We start from the raw sequence: 23,683 nt of genomic DNA, 5'->3' as shown, positions 1-23,683 counted from the left end.
GAGATTTTTAATGGGATTTTTATGGGATTTTTAAATGGGATTTAAATGGAATTTTTAATGGGGTTTTTAATGGGATTTTAATGGGATTTTTTTCAGGGTTTTTTAATGGGATTTTAATGGGTTTTTTAATGGGGTTTTATGGGATTTTAAATGGGATTTTTATGGGATTTTTAATGGGATTTTAATGAGATTTTTAATGGTTTTTTTAATGGGATTGTAATGGGATTTTTATGGGATTTTAATGGGATTTTTAATGGGATTTTCTGAGGTTTTTTAATGGGATTTTAATGGGATTTTTTGGCATTTTAATGGGATTTTAATGGGATTTTTTGCCTTTAGGTATTTCTGACCGCCCCGAGTCCATTTTTGGGGTGATTTTGGTGATTTTTGGGCTCTCACCACGTCGCTCTTGGTGGTGTAGACGCGCTCGGCCAGGCTCTCCAGCGCCACCCACTTGACGGGGACGGGGGCGCCGCGGCCCTGCCGGTAATAGAGGGAGCGGCCGACGCGCTTGGAGAGCCCGAAATCGGCCACGCGCACCCGCAGCCGCTCGTCCAGCCTGGGGACAGGGACACGGGGTCAGCACAGGGCCCAAAAATCACAAAAATCCCAAATCCCAAAAATCCCGAATCCCAAAATCCCAATATTGCAATAATGCCCAAATCCCGAAATCGGCCACGCGCACCCGCAGCCGCTCGTCCAGCCTGGCCACGGGATATGGGGTCAGCACAGGGCCCAAAAATCACAAAAAATTCCAAAAATCCCAAATCCTGAGCCCCAAAAATCCCCAGATCCCAAAAATCCCAAATCCCGAGCCCCAAAAATCCCCAGATCCCAAATCCCAAATCCCGAGCCCCAAATCCCCCAAATCCCCAAATCCCCAAATCCCAAAATCCCAAAAATCCCAAATCCCAGATCCCCAAATCTCAAAAATAATAAAAATCCCAAATGCCAAATATTCAAAATCCCAAATCCCCCAAAATGCCCAAATCCCCCCAAATCCCCAAATCCCAAAAATCCCAAAAATCCCAAATCCCGAGCCCCAAAAATCACAAAAAACCCAAATCCCGAGCAACAAAATCCCCAAATCACAAAAATCCCAAAAATCCCCAAATCCCAAATGCCAAAAATCCCAAATCCCCAAATCCCCAAATCCCCAAATCCCCAAATGCCAAAAATCCCAAAAATCCCAAATCCCAAAAATCTCAAATTGCCAAAAATCCCAAAAATCCCAAATCCCAAAAATCTCAAATCTCAAAAATTGCAAAAATTGCAAAAATCGCAAATCCCAAAATCCCCAAATCCCCCAAAATCCCCAAATCCCCAAATCCCCAAATCCAAAATCCCAAAAACCCCAAATCCCGACCCCCAAAAATCCCCAAAATCCCCCAAAATCCCAATATTGCAATAATGCCCAAATCCCGAAATCGGCCACGCGCACCCGCAGCCGCTCGTCCAGCCTGGGGACCGGGATATGGGGTCAGCACAGGGCCCAAAAATCACAAAAATCACAAAAATCCCAAATCCCGAGCCCCAAATCCCCCAAAATCCCCAAATCCCCAAAATCCCCAAATAGCAAATCCCAAAAATCCCAAAATCTCCAAATCCCAAAAATCCCCCAATCCCAAATCCCAAAAAATCCCAAAACCCCCAAAAATCCCCAAATCCCAAAAATCCCCAAAATCCCAAATCCCCAAATCCCAAAAAATCTCAAATCCTAAACCCCCCAAAATCCCCAATGTCCCCAAGTCCCAAATCCCCCAAAATCCCCAAATCCCCAAATGCCAAAAATCCCAAATCCCCCAAAATCCCCAAATCCCCCCAAATGCCCAAATCCCCCCAAATCCCCAAATAGCAAATCCCAAAAATCCCAAAAATCCCAAATCCCCAAATCACAAAAATCCCAAAAATCCCCAAATCCCGACCCACAAAACTCCCCAAATCACAAAAATCCCAAATTCCCCAATCCCTAAAATCCCCATATCCCAAAAATCCCAAATCCCCAAATCCCCAGATCCCAAAAATCCCAAATCTACAAATCCGTAAAATCCCCAAATCGCAAAAATCCCAAAAATCCCAAAAATCCCAAAGATCCCAAAAATCCCAAAAATCCCAAAAATCCCCAATCCCAAATCCCCTAATCCCAAAAATCCCAAAAATCCCAAATCCTAAAAATCCCCAAATCCCCAAATCCCAGTGTCCCCAATGTCCCCCAATGTCCCCAACGTCTCCCAATGTCCCAAATCCCCCCAGTGTCCCCAGTGTCCCCAATGTCCCCAATGCCCCCCCAATGTCCCCAATCCCACAAATGTCCCCAATCCCCTCAATGTCCCAAATGTCCCCCCAATGTCCCCAGTGATGTCCCCAATGTCCCCAATCCCCCAATGTTCCCCAATGTCCCCAACCCCCCCAGTGTCCCAAGTCCCCCCAATGTCCCCAATGTCCCCAATGTCCCCAATGTCCCCATTCCCCCCAATCCCCCCACTGTCCCCAATGTCCCCCCAATGTCCCCAAACCCCATTGTCCCCAATGTCCCCAGTGTCCCTCAATGTCCCCAATGTCCCCAATGTCCCCATTCCCCCCATTCCCCCCAATGTCCCCTACACCCCCAATGTCCCCTCAATGTCCCCAGTGATGTCCCCAGTGATGTCCCCAATGTCCCCACTGTCCCCATTCCCCCAATCACCCCAATGTCTCCCCTATCCCCCCAATGTCCCCAATCCCCTCAATGTCCCCAATGTCCCCAATGTCCCCCACTGTCCCCAACCCCCAATGTCCCCAATGTCCCCAATGTCCCCAATCCCCCCAATGTCCCCCCAATGTCCCCAATGCTGTCCCCAATGTCCCCCCAATGTCCCCTCAATGTCCCCAATGACCCGCAATGTCCCCAATCCCCCCCAGTGTCTCCAATGTCCCCAATGTCCCCTACATCCCCCAATATCCCCAATCCCCCCAATGTCCCCAATGTCCCCATTGTCCCCCCAATCCCCCCAATGTCCCCAATGTCCCCCCAATCCCCCCAGTGTCCCCAATGTCCCCAGTGTCCCTCAATGTCCCCAATGTCCTCCCAATGTCCCCCACTGTCCCCAATGACCCCAATCCCCCCAATGTCCCCACTGTCCCCAGTGATGTCCCCATTGTCCCCCCAATCCCCTCAATGTCCCCTCAATGTCCCCAATGTCCCCAATCCCCCCATTCCCCCCAATGTCCCCAATCCCCCCAATGTCCCCAATGTCCCCAACCCTCCCAGTGTCCCAAGTCCCCCCAATGTCCCCAATCCCCCCAATGTCCCCAATGTCCCCCCAATGCCCCCAATCCCCCCAATGTCCCCAATGTTCCCAATCCCCTCAATGTCCCCAGTGTCCCCAGTGTCCCCAATGTCCCCTACACCCCCCAATCCCCCCAATGTCCCCTCAATGTCCCCAATATCCCCCCAGTGTCCCTCAATGTCCCCATTGTCCCCCCATTGTCCCCAATGTCCCCAATGTCTCCAATCCCCCCACTGTCTCCAATCCCCCCACTGTCCCCAATGTCCCCTCAATGTCCCCTCAATGTCCCCAATCCCCCCAATGTCCTCAATGTCCCCATTCCCCCCAATGTCCCCAATGTCCCCAGTGATGTCCCCATTGTCCCCCCGATGTCCCCAATGTCCCATTGATGTCCCCAATGTCCCCCCAATGTCCCCCCAATGTCCCCAGTGTCCCCAATGCCCCCTCAATGTCCCCAATGTCCCCAATCCCCCCAATGTCCCCATTCCCCCCAATCCCCTCAATCCCCCCAATGTCCCCCCAATGTCCCCCACTGTCCACATTCCCCCCACAGTCCCCAATGTCCCCAAAGTCCCCCATGTCCCCAATCCCCCCAGTGTCCCCCCAGTGTCCCCATTCCCTTCAATGTCCCCAATGTCCCCAACCCCCCCAATCCCCCCACTGTCCCCAATGTCCCCCCACTGTCCCCTCAATGTCCCCAATGTCCCCATTGTCCCCCCAATCCCCCCAATGTCCCCTCAATGTCCCCAATGTCCCCATTGTCCCCCCAATGTCCCCAATCCCCCCAATGTCCGCAATGTCCCAAATCCCTCCAATCCCCTCAATGTCCCCAATGTCCCCATTGTCCCCATTGTCCCCCCAATGTCCCCTCAATGTCCCCAATGTCCCCAATCCCCGCAATGTCCCCAATGTCCCCAATCCCCCCAATGTCCCCACTGTCCCCAATGTCCCCCCAGTGTCCCCTCAATGTCCCCAATGTCCCAAATCCCCCCATTCCCCCCAGTGTCCCTCAATGTCCCCAATCCCCCCAATGTCCCCCCAATGTCCCCTCAATGTCCCCAGTGTCCCCACATGCAGTTCCTGGCTGCCAGGTCCCTGTGCACGAAGTTCCTCTGGCTCAGGTAACTCATCCCGGCCGCGATGTCGGCCATGAAACCCAGCAGGGTGCGAGGGGACAGCGCCTGGGGACATTGGGGACACTCAGGGGACATTGGGGACACTCAGGGGACGGTCCCCAAATCCCAGAAAAAATCCCAGAAAAAATCCGTGAAAAAATCCCCCAAAAAATCCCCAAAAATTCCCCAAAAAATCCCCTAAAAAATCCCCAAAAATCCCAAAAAATAGCAAAAATTAAAAAAATATCCCACAAAAATTCAAAAAAAAAAATTCCCAAAAAATCCCCAAAAAAATCCCCAAAAAATCCCCCAAAAAAATCCCCAAAAAAATCCTCTAAAAATTCCCTAAAAATCCCCCAAAAATCCCCAAAAATCACCTCAAAGCCCAGCAGGGTGCGAGGGGACAGCGCCTGGGGACATTGGGGACACTCAGGGGACATTGGGGACACTCAGGGGATGGTCCCCAAATCCCAGAAAAAATCCCAGAAAAAATCCCCAAAAAAATCCCAGAAAAAATCCCCCAAAAAATCGAAAAAATTAAAAAAATATCCCCCAAAAATTCCCCAAAATCCCCCAAAAATCTCCCGAAAATCCCCTAAAAAATCCCAAAAAACCCCTTGAAAACCCAAAAATAAATGTCAAAAAAATCCTAAAAAGTCCCCAAAAATCCCCCCAAAAAATCCCAGAAAAATCCCCAAAAAAATCCCCAAAAAATCCCCAAAAATGGTTTAAAAATCCCCAAAAAATCCCTTGAAAAGCCAAAAAAAAAAGGTCCAAAAAATCCTAAAAAGTCCCCTAAAAATTCCCCCAAAAATCCCCAAAAAATCCCCAAAATGCCCCAAAGCCCAGCAGGGTGAGGGGGACAATGGGGACACTCAGGGGACATTGGGGACACTCAGGGGACGGTCCCCAAATCCCAGGAAAAATCCCAGAAAAAATCCCCTAAAAAATCCAAAAAAAAATCCCCAAAAAATCCCCAAAATTAAAAAAATACCCCCCCAAAATCCCCCCAAAAATTCCCTAAAAAAATCCCCCAAAAATTCCCAAAATTAAAAAAAAATCCCCCCAAAAAATCCCCCAAAAATTCCCTAAAAATCCCCAAAAAATCACTCAAAAATCCCAAAAAAAATCCCCCAAAAAATCCCCAAAAATCCCCTTAAAAATCCCCAAAAATCCCCTAAAAAATCCCAAAAAACCCCTTGAAAAGCCAAAAATAAATGTCCAAAAAATCCTAAAAAGTCCCCAAAAATTCCACCCCAAAAAATCCCCTAAAATCCCCCAAAAATCCCCCAAATGCCCCAAAGCCCAGCAGGGTGCGAGGGGACAGCGCCTGGGGACATTGGGGACACTCAGGGGACATTGGGGACACTCAGGGGACGGTCCCCAAATCCCTGAAAAAATCCCTGAAAAAATCCCAGAAAAAATCCAAAAAAATCCCCCAAAAATCCCCCAAATTAAAAAAATACCCCCCCAAAATCCCCCCCAAAATTCCCTAAAAATCCCCCCAAAATTCCAAAAATTAAAAAAAAATCCCCCCAAAAAATCCCCCAAAAATTCCCTAAAAATCCCCAAAAAATCACTCAAAAATCCCAAAAAAATCCCCTAAAAATCCCCAAAAAATTCCCAAAAAAATCCCAAAAAATCCCAACAAAATCCCAAAAAATCGCAAAAATTAAAAAAATATCCCCCCAAAATTCCCAAAAAATTCCAAAAAAATCCCCCCAAAAATCCTCCCAAAAAATCCTCAAAAATTGCCTGAAAAATCCCCCCAAAAATCCCCCCAAAAATCCCCAAAAAATCGTAAAAATTTAAAAAATATCCCCCAAAAATTCCCCAAAATCCCCCCAAAATCTCCCGAAAATCCCCTAAAAAAATCCCCCCAAAATCCCTTGAAAAGCAAAAAAAAGTCAAAAAAACCCTAAAAAATCCCTGAAAAAATCCCCCCAAAGAATCCCCCAAAAAATCCCAAAAATTAAAAAAATATCCCCAAAAAATCCCAGAAAAATCCCAAAAATCCCCCAAAAATCCCCTAAAAATTCCTAAAAATTCCTAAAAAATCCCTTGAAAATAATTTTAAAAAAATCCAAAACGTCCTAACAAGTCCCCAAAATTTCCCCCCCAAAGAATCCCCGAAAATCCCCCCAAAAAATCCCCTAAAAATCCCCCAAAAATCCCCAAAAAATCCCCCGAAAATCCCCTAAAAATCCCAAAAATCCCCCGAAAATCCCCTTAAAAATTAAAAAAAAATCCCTTGAAAAGCCAAAAAAAGTCCAAAAAATCCTAAAAAAATCCCCAAAAATCCCCCCAAAAAATCCCAGAAAAATCCCCAAAAAAATCCCCAAAAATGGTTTAAAAATCCCCAAAAAATCCCTTGAAAAGCCAAAAAAAAAGGTCCAAAAAATCCTAAAAAGTCCCCTAAAAATCCCCCAAAAATCCCCAAAAAATCCCCCAAAAATCCCCTAAAAATCCCCAAAAAATCCCAAAAAATCCCAACAAAATCCCCGACAAATCCCCAAAAAATCCCCCCAAAATTCCCAAAAAATCGCAAAAATTAAAAAAAAATATCCCCCCAAAATTCCCCAAAAAATTCCAAAAAAATCCCCCCAAAAATCCTCCCAAAAAATCCTCAAAAAATCCCCCAAAAATCCCCAAAAAATCCCCAAAATGCCCCAAAGCCCAGCAGGGTGAGGGGGACAATGGGGACACTCAGGGGACATTGGGGACACTCAGGGGACGGTCCCCAAATCCCAGAAAAAATCCCAGAAAAAATCCCCAAAAAATCCCAGAAAAAATCCCCAAAAAATCCCAAAAATTAAAAAAATACCCCCCCCAAAATCCCCCCAAAAATTCCCTAAAAAAATCCCCCAAAAATTCCCAAAATTAAAAAAAAATCCCCCCAAAAATTCCCTAAAAATCCCCAAAAAATCCCCCAAAAATCCCAAAAAATTCCCCCCCAAAAATCCCCCCAAAAATCCCCTTAAAAATCCCCAAAAATCCCCTAAAAAATCCCAAAAAACCCCTTGAAAAGCCAAAAATAAATGTCCAAAAAATCCTAAAAAGTCCCCAAAAATTCCACCCCAAAAATCCCCCCAAAAATCCAAAAACAATCCCAAAAAATCCCCAAAAAAATCCCCCAAAGAATCCCCAAAATCCCCTAAAAAAATCCCCCAAAAATCCCAAAAATTCCCCCCAAAAATCCCCCCAAAATCGCCCAAAAATCCGCAAAAATCCCCAAAAATCCCCCAAAAAATCCCCCAAAAATCTCCTGAAAAAATCCCCTGAAAAAATCCCCAAAAAATCCACCAAAAAATCCCAAAAAATTCCCCAAAAATCCCCAAAAATCGCCTGAAAATCCCCTTAAAAATCCCAAAAAAAATCCCTTGAAAAGCCAAAAAAAAAGGTCAAAAAAATCCTAAAAATCCCCAAAAATTCCCCACAAAAAATCCCAGAAAAATCCCAAAAAAATCCCCAAAAATCCCCAAAAAATCCCCAAAAATGCCCCAAAAATGGTTTAAAAATCCCCAAAAAATCCCTTGAAAAGCCAAAAAAAAAAGGTCCAAAAAATCCTAAAAAGTCCCCTAAAAATCCCCCAAAAATCCCCAAAAAATCCCCCAAAAATCCCCTAAAAATCCCCAAAAAATCCCAAAAAATCCCAACAAAATCCCCGACAAATCCCCAAAAAATCCCCCCAAAATTCCCAAAAAATCGCAAAAATTAAAAAAAAATATCCCCCCAAAATTCCCCAAAAAATTCCAAAAAAATCCCCCCAAAAATCCTCCCAAAAAATCCTCAAAAATTGCCTGAAAAATCCCCCCAAAAATCCCCCAAAAATCCCCAAAAAATCGTAAAAATTTAAAAAATATCCCCCAAAAATTCCCCAAAATCCCCCCAAAATCTCCCGAAAATCCCCTAAAAAAATCCCCCCAAAATCCCTTGAAAAGCAAAAAAAAGTCAAAAAAACCCTAAAAAATCCCTGAAAAAATCCCCCCAAAGAATCCCCCAAAAAATCCCAAAAATTAAAAAAATATCCCCAAAAAATCCCAGAAAAATCCCAAAAATCCCCCAAAAATCCCCTAAAAATTCCTAAAAATTCCTAAAAAATCCCTTGAAAATAATTTAAAAAAAATCCAAAACGTCCTAACAAGTCCCCAAAATTTCCCCCCCAAAGAATCCCCAAAAATCCCCCCAAAAAATCCCCTAAAAATCCCCCAAAAATCCCCAAAAAATCCCCCGAAAATCCCCTAAAAATCCCAAAAATCCCCCGAAAATCCCCTTAAAAATTAAAAAAAAAATCCCTTGAAAAGCCAAAAAAAAGTCCAAAAAATCCTAAAAAAATCCCCCAAAAATCCCCCCAAAAAATCCCAGAAAAATCCCCAAAAATGGTTTAAAAATCCCCAAAAAATCCCTTGAAAAGCCAAAAAAAAAAGGTCCAAAAAATCCTAAAAAGTCCCCTAAAAATCCCCCAAAAATCCCCCAAAAATCCCCAAAAAATCCCCAAAATGCCCCAAAGCCCAGCAGGGTGAGGGGGACAATGGGGACACTCAGGGGACATTGGGGACACTCAGGGGACGGTCCCCAAATCCCAGAAAAAATCCCAGAAAAAATCCCAGAAAAAATCCCAGAAAAAATCCCCAAAAAATCCCAAAAATTAAAAAAATACCCCCCCAAAATCCCCCCAAAAATTCCCTAAAAAAATCCCCCAAAAAATTCCAAAATTAAAAAAAAATCCCCCCAAAAATTCCCTAAAAATCCCCAAAAAATCCCCCAAAAATCCCAAAAAATTCCCCCCCAAAAATCCCCCCAAAAATCCCCAAAAATCTCCCGAAAATCCCCTAAAAAAATCCCAAAAAACCCCTTGAAAAGCCAAAAATAAATGTCCAAAAAATCCTAAAAAGTCCCCAAAAATTCCACCCCAAAAATCCCCCCAAAAATCCAAAAACAATCCCAAAAAATCCCCAAAAAAATCCCCCAAAGAATCCCCAAAATCCCCTAAAAAATCCCCCAAAAATCCCAAAAATTCCCCCCAAAAATCCCCCCAAAATCGCCCAAAAATCCGCAAAAATCGCCCAAAAATCCCCCAAAAAATCCCCCAAAAATCTCCTGAAAAAATCCCCTGAAAAAATCCCCAAAAAATCCACCAAAAAATCCCAAAAAATTTCCCAAAAATCCCCAAAAATCGCCTGAAAATCCCCTTAAAAATCCCAAAAAAAAATCCCTTGAAAAGCCAAAAAAAAAGGTCAAAAAAAATCCTAAAAATCCCCAAAAATTCCCCTCCAAAAATCCCCTAAAAAATCCCAAAAAAATCCGTCAAAAATCCCCAAAAATTCCCCAAAAATCCCCAAAAATCGCCTGAAAATCCCCTTAAAAATTAAAAAAAAATCCCTTGAAAAGCCAAAAAAAGTCCAAAAAATCCTAAAAAAATCCCCAAAAATCCCCCCAAAAAATCCCAGAAAAATCCCCAAAAAAATCCCCAAAAAATCCCCAAAAATGGTTTAAAAATCCCCAAAAAATCCCTTGAAAAGCCAAAAAAAAAAGGTCCAAAAAATCCTAAAAAGTCCCCTAAAAATTCCCCCAAAAATCCCCAAAAAATCCCCCAAAAATCCCCTAAAAATCCCCAAAAAATCCCAAAAAATCCCAACAAAATCCCCGACAAATCCCCAAAAAATCCCCCCAAAATTCCCAAAAAATCGCAAAAATTAAAAAAAAATATCCCCCCAAAATTCCCCAAAAAATTCCAAAAAAAATCCCCCCAAAAATCCTCCCAAAAAATCCTCAAAAATTGCCTGAAAAATCCCCAAAAAATCCCCCAAAAATCCCCAAAAAATCGTAAAAATTTAAAAAATATCCCCCAAAAATTCCCCAAAATCCCCCCAAAATCTCCCGAAAATCCCCTAAAAAAATCCCCCCAAAATCCCTTGAAAAGCAAAAAAAAGTCAAAAAAACCCTAAAAAATCCCTGAAAAAATCCCCCCAAAGAATCCCCCAAAAAATCCCAAAAATTAAAAAAATATCCCCAAAAAATCCCAGAAAAATCCCAAAAATCCCCCAAAAATCCCCTAAAAATTCCTAAAAATTCCTAAAAAATCCCTTGAAAATAATTTAAAAAAAAATCCAAAACGTCCTAACAAGTCCCCAAAATTTCCCCCCCAAAGAATCCCCAAAAATCCCCAAATCCCCTAAAAATCCCCCAAAAATCCCCAAAAAATCCCCCGAAAATCCCCTAAAAATCCCAAAAATCCCCCGAAAATCCCCTTAAAAATTAAAAAAAAATCCCTTGAAAAGCCAAAAAAAAGTCCAAAAAATCTAAAAAATCCCCAAAAATTCCCCTCCAAAAATCCCCTAAAAAATCCCAAAAAAATCGTCAAAAATCCCCCAAAATTCCCCAAAAATCCCCAAAAATCGCCTGAAAATCCCCTTAAAAATCCCCAAAAAAATCCCTTGAAAAGCCAAAAAAAAAGGTCAAAAAATCCTAAAAAAATCCCCAAAAATTCCCCTCCAAAAATCCCCTAAAAATCCCCAAAAAATCCGTCAAAAATCCCAAAAAATTCCCCAAAAATCCCCAAAAATCGCCTGAAAATCCCCTTAAAAATCCCCAAAAAAATCCCTTGAAAAGCCAAAAAAAAAAAGGTCAAAAAAATCCTAAAAATCCCCAAAAATTCCCCACAAAAAATCCCAGAAAAATCCCAAAAAAATCCCCAAAATCCCCCAAAAATCCCCCAAAAATCCCCAAAAAATCCCAAAAAATCCCAACAAAATCCCCGAAAAATTCCCTAAAAATCCCCGAAAAAAATCCCCAAAAATCCCCCAAAATTTTAAAAATTCCCCAAAAAATCCCCAAAAAATCCCTGTAAAAATCCAACAAAATCCCCTTAAAATCCCCTTAAAAATCCCACTAAAAATCCCAAAAAATCCCCTTAAAAATCCCCCAAAATCCCATAAAAATCCCAAAAAATTCCCATGAAAAACTCTGTAAAAATCCCATAAAAATCCCATAAAAATCCCATTAAAACCCAAAAAAATCCCATTAAAATCCCCCAAAAAATCGCCCCAAATCCCCATCAAAATCCCCATAAATTTGTAGGATTTTGGGGGAATTTGGGGAGAATTTTGGGGGATTTTTTTAAATTTTGGGGATTTTTTTAGGGGATTTTTTTCTGGGATTTTTGGAGGAATTTTTAAAAAATTTTTGGGATTTTTATGGGATTTTTATGGGGATTATTGGGATTTTTTGGGATTTTGATGGGGTTTTTAGGGAGTTTTTAATGGGGATTTTTTGTTTATATTTATTGGGATTTTTTTATTATTTTATGGGGTTTTTAGTGGGATTTTTATGGGAATTCTAATAGGATTTTTAGGAATTTTTATGGGATTTTGGGGGATTTTAATGGGATTTTATGGGAAGTTTCTACTGGGGATTTTTATGGGATTTTTTTGAATTTTGATGGGATTTAAAAAAATTTTTATGGGAATTTTATGGGGAATTTTTTGGATTTTTATGGGGTTTTTAGTGGGGATTTTTTTAATTTTTATGGGATTTTATGGATTTTTTAATGGGAATTTTTTTTAATTTTTATGGGATTTTTTGGGGGATTTTTATGGGATTTTATGGGAGTTTTTAATGGGGATTTTTTTATTTTTATGGGGTTTTTAGTGAGATTTTTATGGGGATTTTTTTTTTATTTTTATGGGGTTTTTAGTGGGATTTTTATGGGGAATTTAATGGGATTTTTACCGGGATTTTTGGGGATTTTTAGTGGGATTTTTAGTGGGATTTTTATGGGATATTTGGCAATTTAATGGGATTTTAATGGGATTTTTAGGGAGTTATAATGGGGATTTTTTTATTTTTATGGGGTTTTTAGTGGGATTTTTAAGGGGAATTTTAAGGGCATTTTTTTGTGGGATTTTTAATGGGGATTTTTAAAATTTTTATGGGATTTTTAGGAAGTTTTTAATGGGGATTTTTATGGGATTTTTTTGGGGATTTTTTTTTATTTTTTTGGGATTTTAGTGGGATTTTTTTATGGGGATTTTTTGGGATTTTTCATGGGGATTTTTGGCAATTCAATGGGGATTTTTAGGGAGTTTTTTATGGGGATTTTTTTATATTTATTGGGATTTTTTAATTATTTTTATGGGGTTTTTAGTGGGATTTTGATGGGGTTTTTAGGGGGTTTTTAATGGGATTTTTTTATTTTTATGGGAATTTTAATGGGATTTTGATGGGGGTTTTAGTGGGATTTTTATGGGATTTTTTTTTAATTTTTATGGGTTTTTAGAAAGTTTTTAATGGGAAATTTTTTTTGGATTTTTATGGGGAATTTTTTTACTTTCATGGGGTTTTTAGTGGGATTTTAATGGAATTTTTATGGGATTTTTAGGGTGTTTTTAATGGGGATTTTTTTATATTTATTGGGATTTTTTTATTATTTTTATGGGGTTTTTAGTGGGATTTTGATGGGATTTTTAGGGGTTTTTAATGGGGATATTTTTTTTATTTTTACAGGGATTTATTTGGATTCTGATGGGGTTTTTAGTGGGATTTTTTGGGATTTTTATGGGGATTTTTATGGGATTTTATGGGGATTTTTTTTATTTTTATGGGATTTTTAGGAAGTTTTTAATGGGGATTTTTATGGGATTTTTAAGTGGATTTTTTTGGATTTTTATGGGGTTTTTAGTGGGGTTTTGATGGGATTTTTGGGGATTCAATGGGGATTTTTATGGGATTTTTAGGAAGTTTTTAATGGGAATTTTTATGGGATTTTTATGGGATTTTTTGGGATTTTTATGGGATTTTTAGTGGGATATTTTGGGATTTTTATGGGGATTTTAGTGGGATTTTTATGGGATTTTTTGGGATTTTTCATGGGGATTTTTAGGGAGTTTTTAATGGGGATTTTTTTTATTTTTATGGGGATTTTAATGGGATTTTATGGGGATTTTTAATGGGGATTTTTTTTATTTTTATGGGATTTTTAGGAAGTTTTTAATGGGGACTTTTATGGGATTTTTAAGTGGATTTTTTTGGATTTTTATGGGGTTTTTAGTGGGATTTTATTGGGATTTTAGGCAATTTAATGGGGATTTTTTTGGGGATTTTTAGGAAGTTTTTAATGGGGATTTTTATGGGATTTTTAAGTGGATTTTTTTGGATTTTTATGGGGTTTTTAGTGGGATTTTTATGGGATTTTTGGCAATTCAATGGGGATTTTTTTGGGATTTTTATGGGATTTTTAGGGAGTTTTTAATGGGGATTTTTTTCTTTTTATGGGGATTTTTATGGGATTTTTATGGGATTTTTATGGGGATTTTTAGGGGGATTTTGTTGGGGGATTTTGTTGGGGGATTTTGATGGGAATTTGGGGGTTTTTTAATGGGATTTTTGTGGGATGTTTATGGGGATTTTAATGGGATTTTATGGGGATTTTTAATGGGGATTTTTTTTTTAATTTTTATGGGGTTTTTAGTGGGAGTTTGATGGGATTTTTAGGGGGTTTTTAATGGGGATTTTTTTGGATTTTTATGGGGATTTTTTTGGATTTTTACGGGGATTTTTTTGGATTCTGATGGGGTTTTTAGTGGGATTTTGATGGGATTTTTATGGGGATTTTAGTGGGATTTTTATGGGATTTTTTGGGATTTTTATGGGAGTTTTTAATGGGGATTTTTATGGGGATTTTTTTTATTTTTATGGGGTTTTTAGTGGGATTTTGATGGGATTTTTGGCAATTCAATGGGGATTTTTTGGGAGATTTTTATGGGGATTTTTTTGGGATTTTTAGGGGGATTTTTTGGGATTTTTACGGGATTTTTAGGAAATTTCTATTGGGGAATTTTTATGGGATTTTTATGGGGATTTTTTTTATTTTTATGGGTATTTTAATGGGATTTTTAGTGGGATTTTCATGGCATTTTTAGGGAGTTTTTAATGGGGATTTTTTTTATTTTCATGGGGATTTTTTTATTATTTTTATGGGGTTTTTAGTGGGATTTTTATCGGATTTTTAGGGAGTTTTTAATGGGGATTTTTTTATTTTTATGGGGATTTTTATGGGATTTTTTGGAAGTTTTTACCGGGGATTTTTTTGGATTCTGATGGGGTTTTTAATGGGATTTTTATGGGGATTTTTGGCAATTTAATGGGGATTTTTTGGGGGATTTTTAGGGATTTTAATGGGGATTTTTAGCGATTTTTTGGGATTTTTTAACCGGGATTTTTAGGGGATTTTTGGGGCGATATTTGGGATTTTTGGGGTGCATTTTCTCACCGTGGGGGGGTCCCCGAGGTGGGCGCAGAGCAGGAAACTCCACAGGGCCAAAATCCCAAAATTTGGGATTTTCGGGGGATTTTGATGGGATTTTTAAGGAGTTTTTAATGGGGATTTTTTTTATTTTTATGGGGATTTTTATTGGATTTTTATGGGGTTTTTAGTGGGATTTTTATGGGGTTTTTATGGGGATTACATTGGATTTTATGGGGATTTTTATGGGATTTTTAGGGGGTTTATAATGGGGATTTTTTTATTTTTATGGGGATTTTAATGGGGTTTTTATGGGATTTTTATGGGGATTTTTATGGGGATTTTTGGGGGATTTTTAGGGGGATTTTTTTGGGGGATTTTGATGGGAATTTGGGGGTTTTTTAATGGGATTTTTGTGGGATGTTTATGGGGATTTTAATGGGATTTTATGGGGATTTTTAATGGGGATTTTTTTTTAAATTTTTATGGGGTTTTTAGTGGGATTTTGATGGGATTTTTAGGGGGTTTTTAATGGGGATTTTTTTGGATTTTTATGGGGATTTTTTTGGATTCTGATGGGGTTTTTAGTGGGATTTTGATGGGATTTTTATGGGGATTTTAGTGGGATTTTTATGGGAGTTTTTGGGATTTTTATGGGAGTTTTTAATGGGGATTTTTATGGGGATGTTTTTTATTTTTATGGGGTTTTTAGTGGGATTTTTATGGGATTTTTATGGGTAATTTTTGGATTTTTATGGGGTTTTTAGTGGGATTTTTATGGGATTTTTGGCAATTCAATGGGGATTTTTAGCGATTTTTTGGGATTTTTTAACGGGGATTTTTTTTGGATTTTTTGGGGCGATATTTGGGATTTTTGGGGTGCATTTCTCACCGTGGGGGGGTCCCCGAGGCGGGCGCAGAGCAGGAAACTCCACAGGGCCAAAATCCCAAAATTTGGGATTTTCGGGGGATTTTAATGGGATTTTTGTGGGAGATTTTAATGGGGATTTTTTTTTATTTTTACAGGGATTTTTATTGGATTTTTATGGGGTTTTTAGTGGGATTTTTATGGGATTTTTATGGGGATTGCATTGGATTTTTATGGGGATTTTTATGGGATTTTTAGGGAGTTTTTAATAGGGATTTTTTTCTTTTTATGGGGATTTTAATGGGGTTTTTATGGGATTTTTATGGGGATTTTTATGGGGATTTTTGGGGGATTTTTAGGGGGATTTTGTTGGGGGATTTTGATGGGAATTTGGGGGTTTTTTAATGGGATTTTTGTGGGATGTTTATGGGGATTTTAATGGGATTTTATGGGGATTTTTAATGGGGATTTTTTTTTAAATTTTTATGGGGTTTTTAGTGGGATTTTGATGGGATTTTTAGGGGGTTTTTAATGGGGATTTTTTTGGATTTTTATGGGGATTTTTTTGGATTTTTACGGGGATTTTTTTGGATTCTGATGGGGTTTTTAGTGGGATTTTGATGGGATTTTTATGGGGATTTTAGTGGGATTTTTATGGGATTTTTTGGGATTTTTATGGAGTTTTTAATGGGGATTTTTATGGGTTTTTTTTTTATTTTTATGGGGGTTTTTTGTGGGATTTTTATGGGATTTTTTTGGATTTTGATGGGATTTTTTTTATATTTATTGGGATTGATTAATTATTTTATGGGGTTTTTAGTGGGATTTTGATGGGGTTTTTAGGGAGTTTTAATGGGGATTTTTGGCAATTTAATGGGGATATTTAGGGAGTTTTTAATGGTGATTTTTTTTATTTTTATGGGGATTTTTATTTGGATTTTTATGGGGATTTTAGTGGGATTTTTATGGGATTTTTATGGAATTTTGATGGGATTTTTGGCAATTTAACGGGGATTTTTTGGGATTTTTTAACGGGGATTTTTTTGGGTGGATATTTGGGATTTTAGGGATTTTTGGGGTGATTTTCTCACCGTGGGGGGGTCCCCGAGGCGGGCGCAGAGCAGGAAACTCCACAGGGCCCCAAATTTGGGGTTTTTGGGGAATTTTTATGGGATTTTTAGGGGGATTTTGATGGGAATTTGGGGGGAGGTTTAATGGGATTTTTATGGGGATTATTTGGATTTTAATGGGATTTTTATGGGGATTTTTTGGGATTTTTACGGGATTTTAAGGGAAGTTTCTACTGGGGATTTTTATGGGATTTTTATGGGGATTTTTTTATTTTTACGGGGTTTTTAGTGGGATTTTTATGGGGATTTTTATGGCATTTTTAGGGAGCTTTTAATGGGGATTTTTTTTTTTAATTTTAAGGGGTTTTTAGTGGGATTTTTATCAGATTTTTAGGGAGTTTTAATGGGGATTTTTTTATTTTTATGGGGATTTTTGTGGGATTTTTTGGAAGTTTTTACCGGGGATTTTTTTGGATTCTGATGGGGTTTTTAATGGGATTTTTATGGGGATTTTTGGCAATTCAATGGGGATTTTTTGGGGGATTTTTAGGGATTTTTATGGGGATTTTTTTGGGATTTTTAGGGATTTTTTAACAGGGATTTTTAGGGTATTTTGGGGCGATATTTGGGATTTTTGGGGTGCATTTTCTCACCGTGGGGGGGTCCCCGAGGCGGGTGCATAGCAGGAAACTGTGCAGGTCCAAAATCCCAAAATTTGGGATTTTCGGGGGATTTTAATGGGATTTTTGTGGGAGATTTTAATGGGGATTTTTTTTATTTTTACAGGGATTTTTATTGGATTTTTATGGGGTTTTTAGTGGGATTTTTATGGGATTTTTATGGGGATTGCATTGGATTTTTATGGGGATTTTTATGGGATTTTTAGGGAGTTTTTAATAGGGATTTTTTTTTATTTTTATGGGGATTTTTATTGGGTTTTTAGTGGGATTTTGATGGGATTTTTAGGGGGTTTTTAATGGGGATTTTTATGGGATTTTTAAGTGGATTTTTTTTTATTTTTATGGGGTTTTTAGTGGGATATTTTGGGATTTTTATGGGGATTTTAGTGGGATTTTGATGGGATTTTTTGGGATTTTTCATGGGGATTTTTAGGGAGTTTTTAATGGGGATTTTTTTTATTTTTATGGGGATTTTAATGGGATTTTATGGGGATTTTTAATGGGGATTTTTTTTTAAATTTTTATGGGATTTTTTGGAAGTTTTTAATGGGGATTTTTATGGGTTTTTTAAGTGGATTTTTTTGGATTTTTATGGGGTTTTTAGTGGGATTTTTATGGGATTTTTGGGGATTTTTCATGGGGATTTTTGGCAATTCAATGGGGATTTTTAGGGAATTTTTAATGGGGATTTTTTTGGATTTTTATGAGGATTTTTTGGGATTTTTACGGGATTTTTAGGAAGTTTCTATTGGGGAGTTTTTATGGGGTTTTTAGTGGGATTTTTTTATTTTTATGGGGATTTTAATGGGATTTTTAGTGGGATTTTCATGGCATTTTTAGGGAGTTTTTAAGGGGGATTTTTTTTATTGTCATGGGGATTTTTTTTAAATTTTAAGGGGTTTTTAGTGGGATTTTTATGGGGTTTTTAGGGAGTTTTAATGGGGATTTTATTATTTTTTATGGGGATTTTTATGGGATTTTTTGGAAGTTTTTACTGGGGATTTTTTTGGATTTTTTTGGGGATATTTGGGATTTTTGGGGTGCATTTTCTCACCGTGGGGGGGTCCCCGAGGCGGGCGCAGAGCAGGAAACTCCACAGGGCCCCAAATTTGGGGTTTTTGGGGAATTTTTATGGGATTTTGATGGGGATTTTGATGGGATTTTTATGAGGATTTTTGTAGGATTTTTGAGGTATTTTATGGAATTTTTATGGGGATTTTTATGGGATTTTAGGGGGATTTTTATTTTTTTATTCTTGGCATTTGGGGGCATTTTATGGGATTTTTACAGGGATTTTTAGGGGGATTTTCATGGGGATTTTAATGGGATTTTTGTGGGAGATTTTAATAGGGATTTTTTATTATTTTTATGGGGATTTTTTATTGGGTTTTTTGTGGGATTTTGATGGGATTTTTAGGGAGTTTTTAATGGGAATTTTTATGGGATTTTTATGGGGATTTTTTTTGGATTCTGATGGGATTTTTAGTGGGATATTTTGGGATTTTTATGGGGATTTTAGTGGGATTTTTATGGGGTTTTTTGGGATTTTTCATGGGGATTTTTAGGGAGTTTTTAATGGGGATTTTTTTATTTTAATGGGATTTTAATGGGATTTTATGGGGATTTTTAATGGGGATTTTTTTTTTATTTTTATGGGATTTTTAGGAACTTTTTAATGGGGATTTTTTTTATTTTTATGGGGATTTTATTGGATTTTTATGGGGTTTTTAGTGGGATTTTGATGGGATTTTTGGCAATTTCATGGGGATTTTTTGGGGGATTTTGATGGGATTTTTAGGAACTTTTTAATGGGGATTTTTTTCTTTTTATGGGGATTTTAATGGGATTTTTTATGGGGTTTTTAGTGGGATTTTGATGGGATTTTTGGCAATTCAATGGGGATTTTTATGGGGATTTTTATGGGATTTTTAGGGGGTTTTTAATGGGGATTTTTTTCTTTTTATGGGGATTTTAATGGGATTTTTATGGGATTTTTATGGGGATTTTTGGGGGATTTTTAGGGGGATTTTGTTGGGGGATTTTGATGGGAATTTGGGGTTTTTTTAATGGGACTTTTGTGGGATGTTTATGGGGATTTTAATGGGATTTTATGGGGATTTTTTTTTAAATTTTTATGGGGTTTTTAGTGGGATTTTGATGGGATTTTTAGGGGGTTTTTAATGGGGATTTTTTTGGATTTTTACGGGGATTTTTTTGGATTTTTACGGGGATTTTTTTGGATTCTGATGGGGTTTTTAGTGGGATTTTGATGGGATTTTTATGGGGATTTTAGTGGGATTTTTATGGGAGTTTTTGGGATTTTTATGGGAGTTTTTAATGGGGATTTTTATGGGGATGTTTTTTATTTTTATGGGGTTTTTAGTGGGATTTTTATGGGATTTTTATGGGTAATTTTTGGATTTTTATGGGGTTTTTAGTGGGATTTTTATGGGATTTTTGGCAATTCAATGGGGATTTTTAGCGATTTTTTGGGATTTTTTAACGGGGATTTTTTTGGATTTTTTGGGGCGATATTTGGTATTTTGGGGTGCATTTCTCACCGTGGGGGGGTCCCCGAGGCGGGCGCAGAGCAGGAAACTCCACAGGGCCAAAATCCCAAAATTTGGGATTTTCGGGGGCTTTTGATGGGATTTTTGTGGGAGATTTTAATGGGGATTTTTTTTTATTTTTACAGGGATTTTTATTGGATTTTTATGGGGTTTTTAGTGGGATTTTTATGGGGTTTTTAGTGGGATTTTTATGGGATTTTTATGGGGATTACATTGGGTTTTTATGGGGATTTTTATGGGATTTTTATGGGATTTTTACAGGGATTTTTTTGGGATTTTTGGAGGGATTTTTAGGGGGATTTTGATGGCAATTTGGGGGTTTTTTAATGGGATTTTTGTGGGATGTTTATGGGGATTTTAATGGGATTTTATGGGGATTTTTAATGGGGATTTTTTTTTTAATTTTTATGGGGTTTTTAGTGGGATTTTGATGGGATTTTTAGGGGGTTTTTAATGGGGATTTTTTTGGATTTTTATGGGGATTTTTTTGGATTTTTACGGGGATTTTTTTGGATTCTGATGGGGTTTTTAGTGGGATTTTGATGGGATTTTTATGGGGATTTTAGTGGGATTTTTATGGGAGTTTTTGGGATTTTTATGGGAGTTTTTAATGGGGATTTTTATGGGGATGTTTTTTATTTTTATGGGGTTTTTAGTGGGATTTTTATGGGATTTTTATGGGTAATTTTTGGATTTTTATGGGGTTTTTAGTGGGATTTTAAAGGGATTTTTTGGGATTTTTCATGGGGATTTTTGGCAATTTAATGGGGATTTTTAGGGATTTTTTAACAGGGATTTTTAGGGGATTTTTGGGGCGATATTTGGGATTTTTTCTCACCGTGGGGGGGTCCCCGAGGCGGGCGCAGAGCAGGAAACTGTGCAGGTCCCCGTGGGCCATGAAGGGCAGGAGGACGATGGGGGCGGGGGGGGGCCCCTCCGAGCTGCCCCCCCAGGGCTGCAGGCACACACCTGGGGGGGGAGGGGCGGTCACAGCCCCGCCCCCCCAAATTTGGGCTCAGGGAGCCCCAAAATTGGGCGGTGGAACCCCCAGAATTGGGGCACAGAGCCAGCAAAAATTGGGACGAAAATCCCTGAAAATTTGGGCTCAGAATCCCCAAAAATTGGGGCACAAATCCTCCCAAAATTGGGGTTCAGGACCCCCAAAATTTGGGCTCAAAACCCCAAAATTTGGGGTGCAGAAATGCCCAAAACTGGGGTGCAGAACTGCAAAAATCTGGGGTTCAAAATCCCCCAAAATTGGGGCACAGAGCCACCAAAAATTGGGACATGGATCCTCCAAAACTGGGGTGCAGACCCTCAAAAATTTGGGCTCAGAACCCCCAAAACTGGGACACAAATCCCCCCAAAATTGGGGTTCAGAACCCCCAAAAATCTGGGCTCAGATCCCCCATATTTGGTGGGTAGAACCCCAAAATTTGGGCTTAGAACCCCCCCAAAACTGGGACACAAATCCCCCCAAAATTGGGGTTCAGGACCCCCAAAATTTGGGCTCCAAACCCCAAAATTTGGGCTCAGAACCACCCCTAAAATTGGGGTTCAGGACCCCCAAAATTTGGGCTCAGAATCCCCCAAAATTGGGACACAGATCTCTCCAAAATTGGGGTTCAGGACCCCCAAAATTTGGGCTCAGAACCCCCAAAAAATGGGACACAGAACCCCCAAATTTGGGGTGCGTGACCCCCGAAATTTGGGCTCCAAACCCCAAAATTTGGGCTCAGAACCGCCCAAAACTGGGGTGCAGAACTCCAAAAATTTGGGCTCAGAATCCCCCAAAAATTGGGACACAAATCCCTGAAAATTTGGGCCCCAAACCCCAAAATTTGGGCTCAGAACCACCCCTAAAATCGGGGTGCAGACCCCAAAATTGGGGCTCAGAACCCCCCCAATAATTGGGACACGAATCCCCCCCAAAATTGGGGTTCAGGACCCCCATAATTTGGGCTCAGAACCCCCCAAAATTGGGGCACAGAGCCACCAAAAATTGGGACAAAAATCCCCCCCAAAATGGGACAGAGAGAGCCCAAATTTGGGGTTCCGGACCCCCGAAATTTGGGCTCCAAACCCCAAAATTTGGGCTCAGAACCACCCCTAAAATTGGGGTTCAGGACCCCCAAAATTTGGGATCAGAACCCCCCAAAATTGGGACACAAACCCCCCCAAAATTGGGGTTCAGGACCCCCAAAATTTGGGCTCAGAACCGCCCCTAAAATTGGGGTGCAGATCCCAAAAATTTGGGCTCAGTACCCCCAAAATTGGGACCCAGAGCCACCAAAAATTGGGACCAAAATTCCCCCCAAAATGGGACACAGAGAACCCAATTTTGGGGTTCAGGACTCCCAAAATTTGGGCTCCAAACCCCAAAATTTGGGCTCAGAACCGCCCCTAAAATTGGAACACAAATCCCCCAAAATTGGGGTTCAAGACCCCCAAAATTTGGGCTCCAAACCCCAAAATTTGGGGTGCAGAACCGCCCAAAACTGGGATGCAGAACTCCAAAAATTTGGGCTCAGATTCCCCAAAATTGGGATCCAGATCCCCCAAAATTGGGGTTCAGGACCCACAAAATTTGGACCCGGATTTCCCAAAAATTGGGGCTCAGATCCCCCCAAAATTTGGGATCAGAACCCCCTGGAGCACCCCCAAAATTGGGGGGACCTGAGAGTTTTTGGGGGACCCCAAAGAGAATTTTGGGGGATTTTTGGGGTGATTTTGGGGCATTTTTGGGGTGGTTTTGGGAGGTGATTTTGGGGCATTTTGGGGGTGATTTTGGGGTAAATTTGGGAGGTGATTTTGGAGCATTTTTGGGGTGATTTTGGGGCAGTTTTGGGGTGATTTTGGGGCATTTTTGGGGTGATTTTGTGGTGTTTTGGGAGTGATTTTGGGGTGATTTTTGGGGTGATTTTGGGAGGTGATTTTTGGGGTGATTTTGGGGCTTTTTGGGGGTGATTTTGGGGTAAATTTGGGAGGTGATTTTGGGGCATTTTGGGGTGATTTTGGGGTGATTTTGGGAGGTGATTTTGGGGTAAATTTGTGAGGTAATTTGGGGCATTTTGGGGGTGATTTGGGGTAAATTTGGGAGGTGATTTTGGGGCATTTTTCGGGTGATTTTGGGGTGGTTTTGGGGCATTTTTGGGGTGATTTTGGGGCATTTTGGGGTGATTTTGGGAGGTGATTTTGGGAGGTGATTTTTGGGGTGATTTTGGGGCTTTTTGGGGTAAATTTGGGAGGTGATTTTGGGGCATTTTTGGGGTGATTTTGGGGCAGTTTTGGGGTGATTTTGGGGCATTTTTGGGGTGATTTTGTGGTGGTTATGGGAGTGATTTTGGGGCATTTTGGGGTGATTTTGGGGTGATTTTGGGAGGTGATTTTTGGGGTGATTTTGGGGCTTTTTGGGAGGTGATTTTGGGGTATTTTTGGGGTGGTTTTGGGCCATTTTTGGGGTGATTTTGGGTGGTTTTGGGAGGTGATTTTGGGGCATTTTTGGGTTGATTTGGGGGCATTTTGGGGGTGGTTTTGGGAGGTGATTTTGGGGTTCTTTTGGGTTGATTTTGGGTTGATTTTGGGGTGATTTTGGGGTGGTTATGGGAGTGATTTTGGGGCATTTTGGGGTGATTTTGGGAGGTGATTTTGGGAGGTGATTTTTGGGGTGATTTTGGGGCTTTTTGGGGTAAATTTGGGAGGTGATTTGGGGGCATTTTTGGGGTGATTTTGGGGTAAATTTGGGAGTGATTTTGGGGTGATTTTGGGGTATTTTTGGGGTGGTTTTGGGAGGTGATTTTGGGCCATTTTTGGGGTGATATTGGGGCATTTTGGGGGTGATTTTGGGGCGGTTTTGGGGTGAATTTGG

At 39.8% G+C, this 23,683-nt stretch overlaps 1 protein-coding gene across 1 annotated transcript in view; it reads right to left on the bottom strand.

Moving 5' to 3' along the window:
* Positions 1–23,683, bottom strand: part of LOC139586547 (tyrosine-protein kinase receptor UFO-like) — an 88,105-nt gene that overhangs the window by 9,161 nt on the left and 55,261 nt on the right. Inside the window, exons 17-19 of the mRNA XM_071420055.1 lie at positions 20,654–20,784; positions 4,341–4,450; positions 400–559 (exon numbers count right to left, since the gene is read on the bottom strand). Of these exons, the coding sequence (XP_071276156.1) occupies positions 400–559; positions 4,341–4,450; positions 20,654–20,784 (401 nt within the window). The remainder of the gene's footprint in view (positions 1–399; positions 560–4,340; positions 4,451–20,653; positions 20,785–23,683) is intronic.

This window comes from Agelaius tricolor, unplaced genomic scaffold (assembly GCF_023055355.1).
Source record: "Agelaius tricolor isolate 1412-34295 unplaced genomic scaffold, bAgeTri1.0.p SCAF_123, whole genome shotgun sequence".
NCBI classification, from domain to species: Eukaryota; Metazoa; Chordata; class Aves; order Passeriformes; family Icteridae; genus Agelaius; species Agelaius tricolor.
Note: the sequence above shows the minus strand (reverse complement) of the source record. Positions and strands in the feature narration are given on the sequence as shown.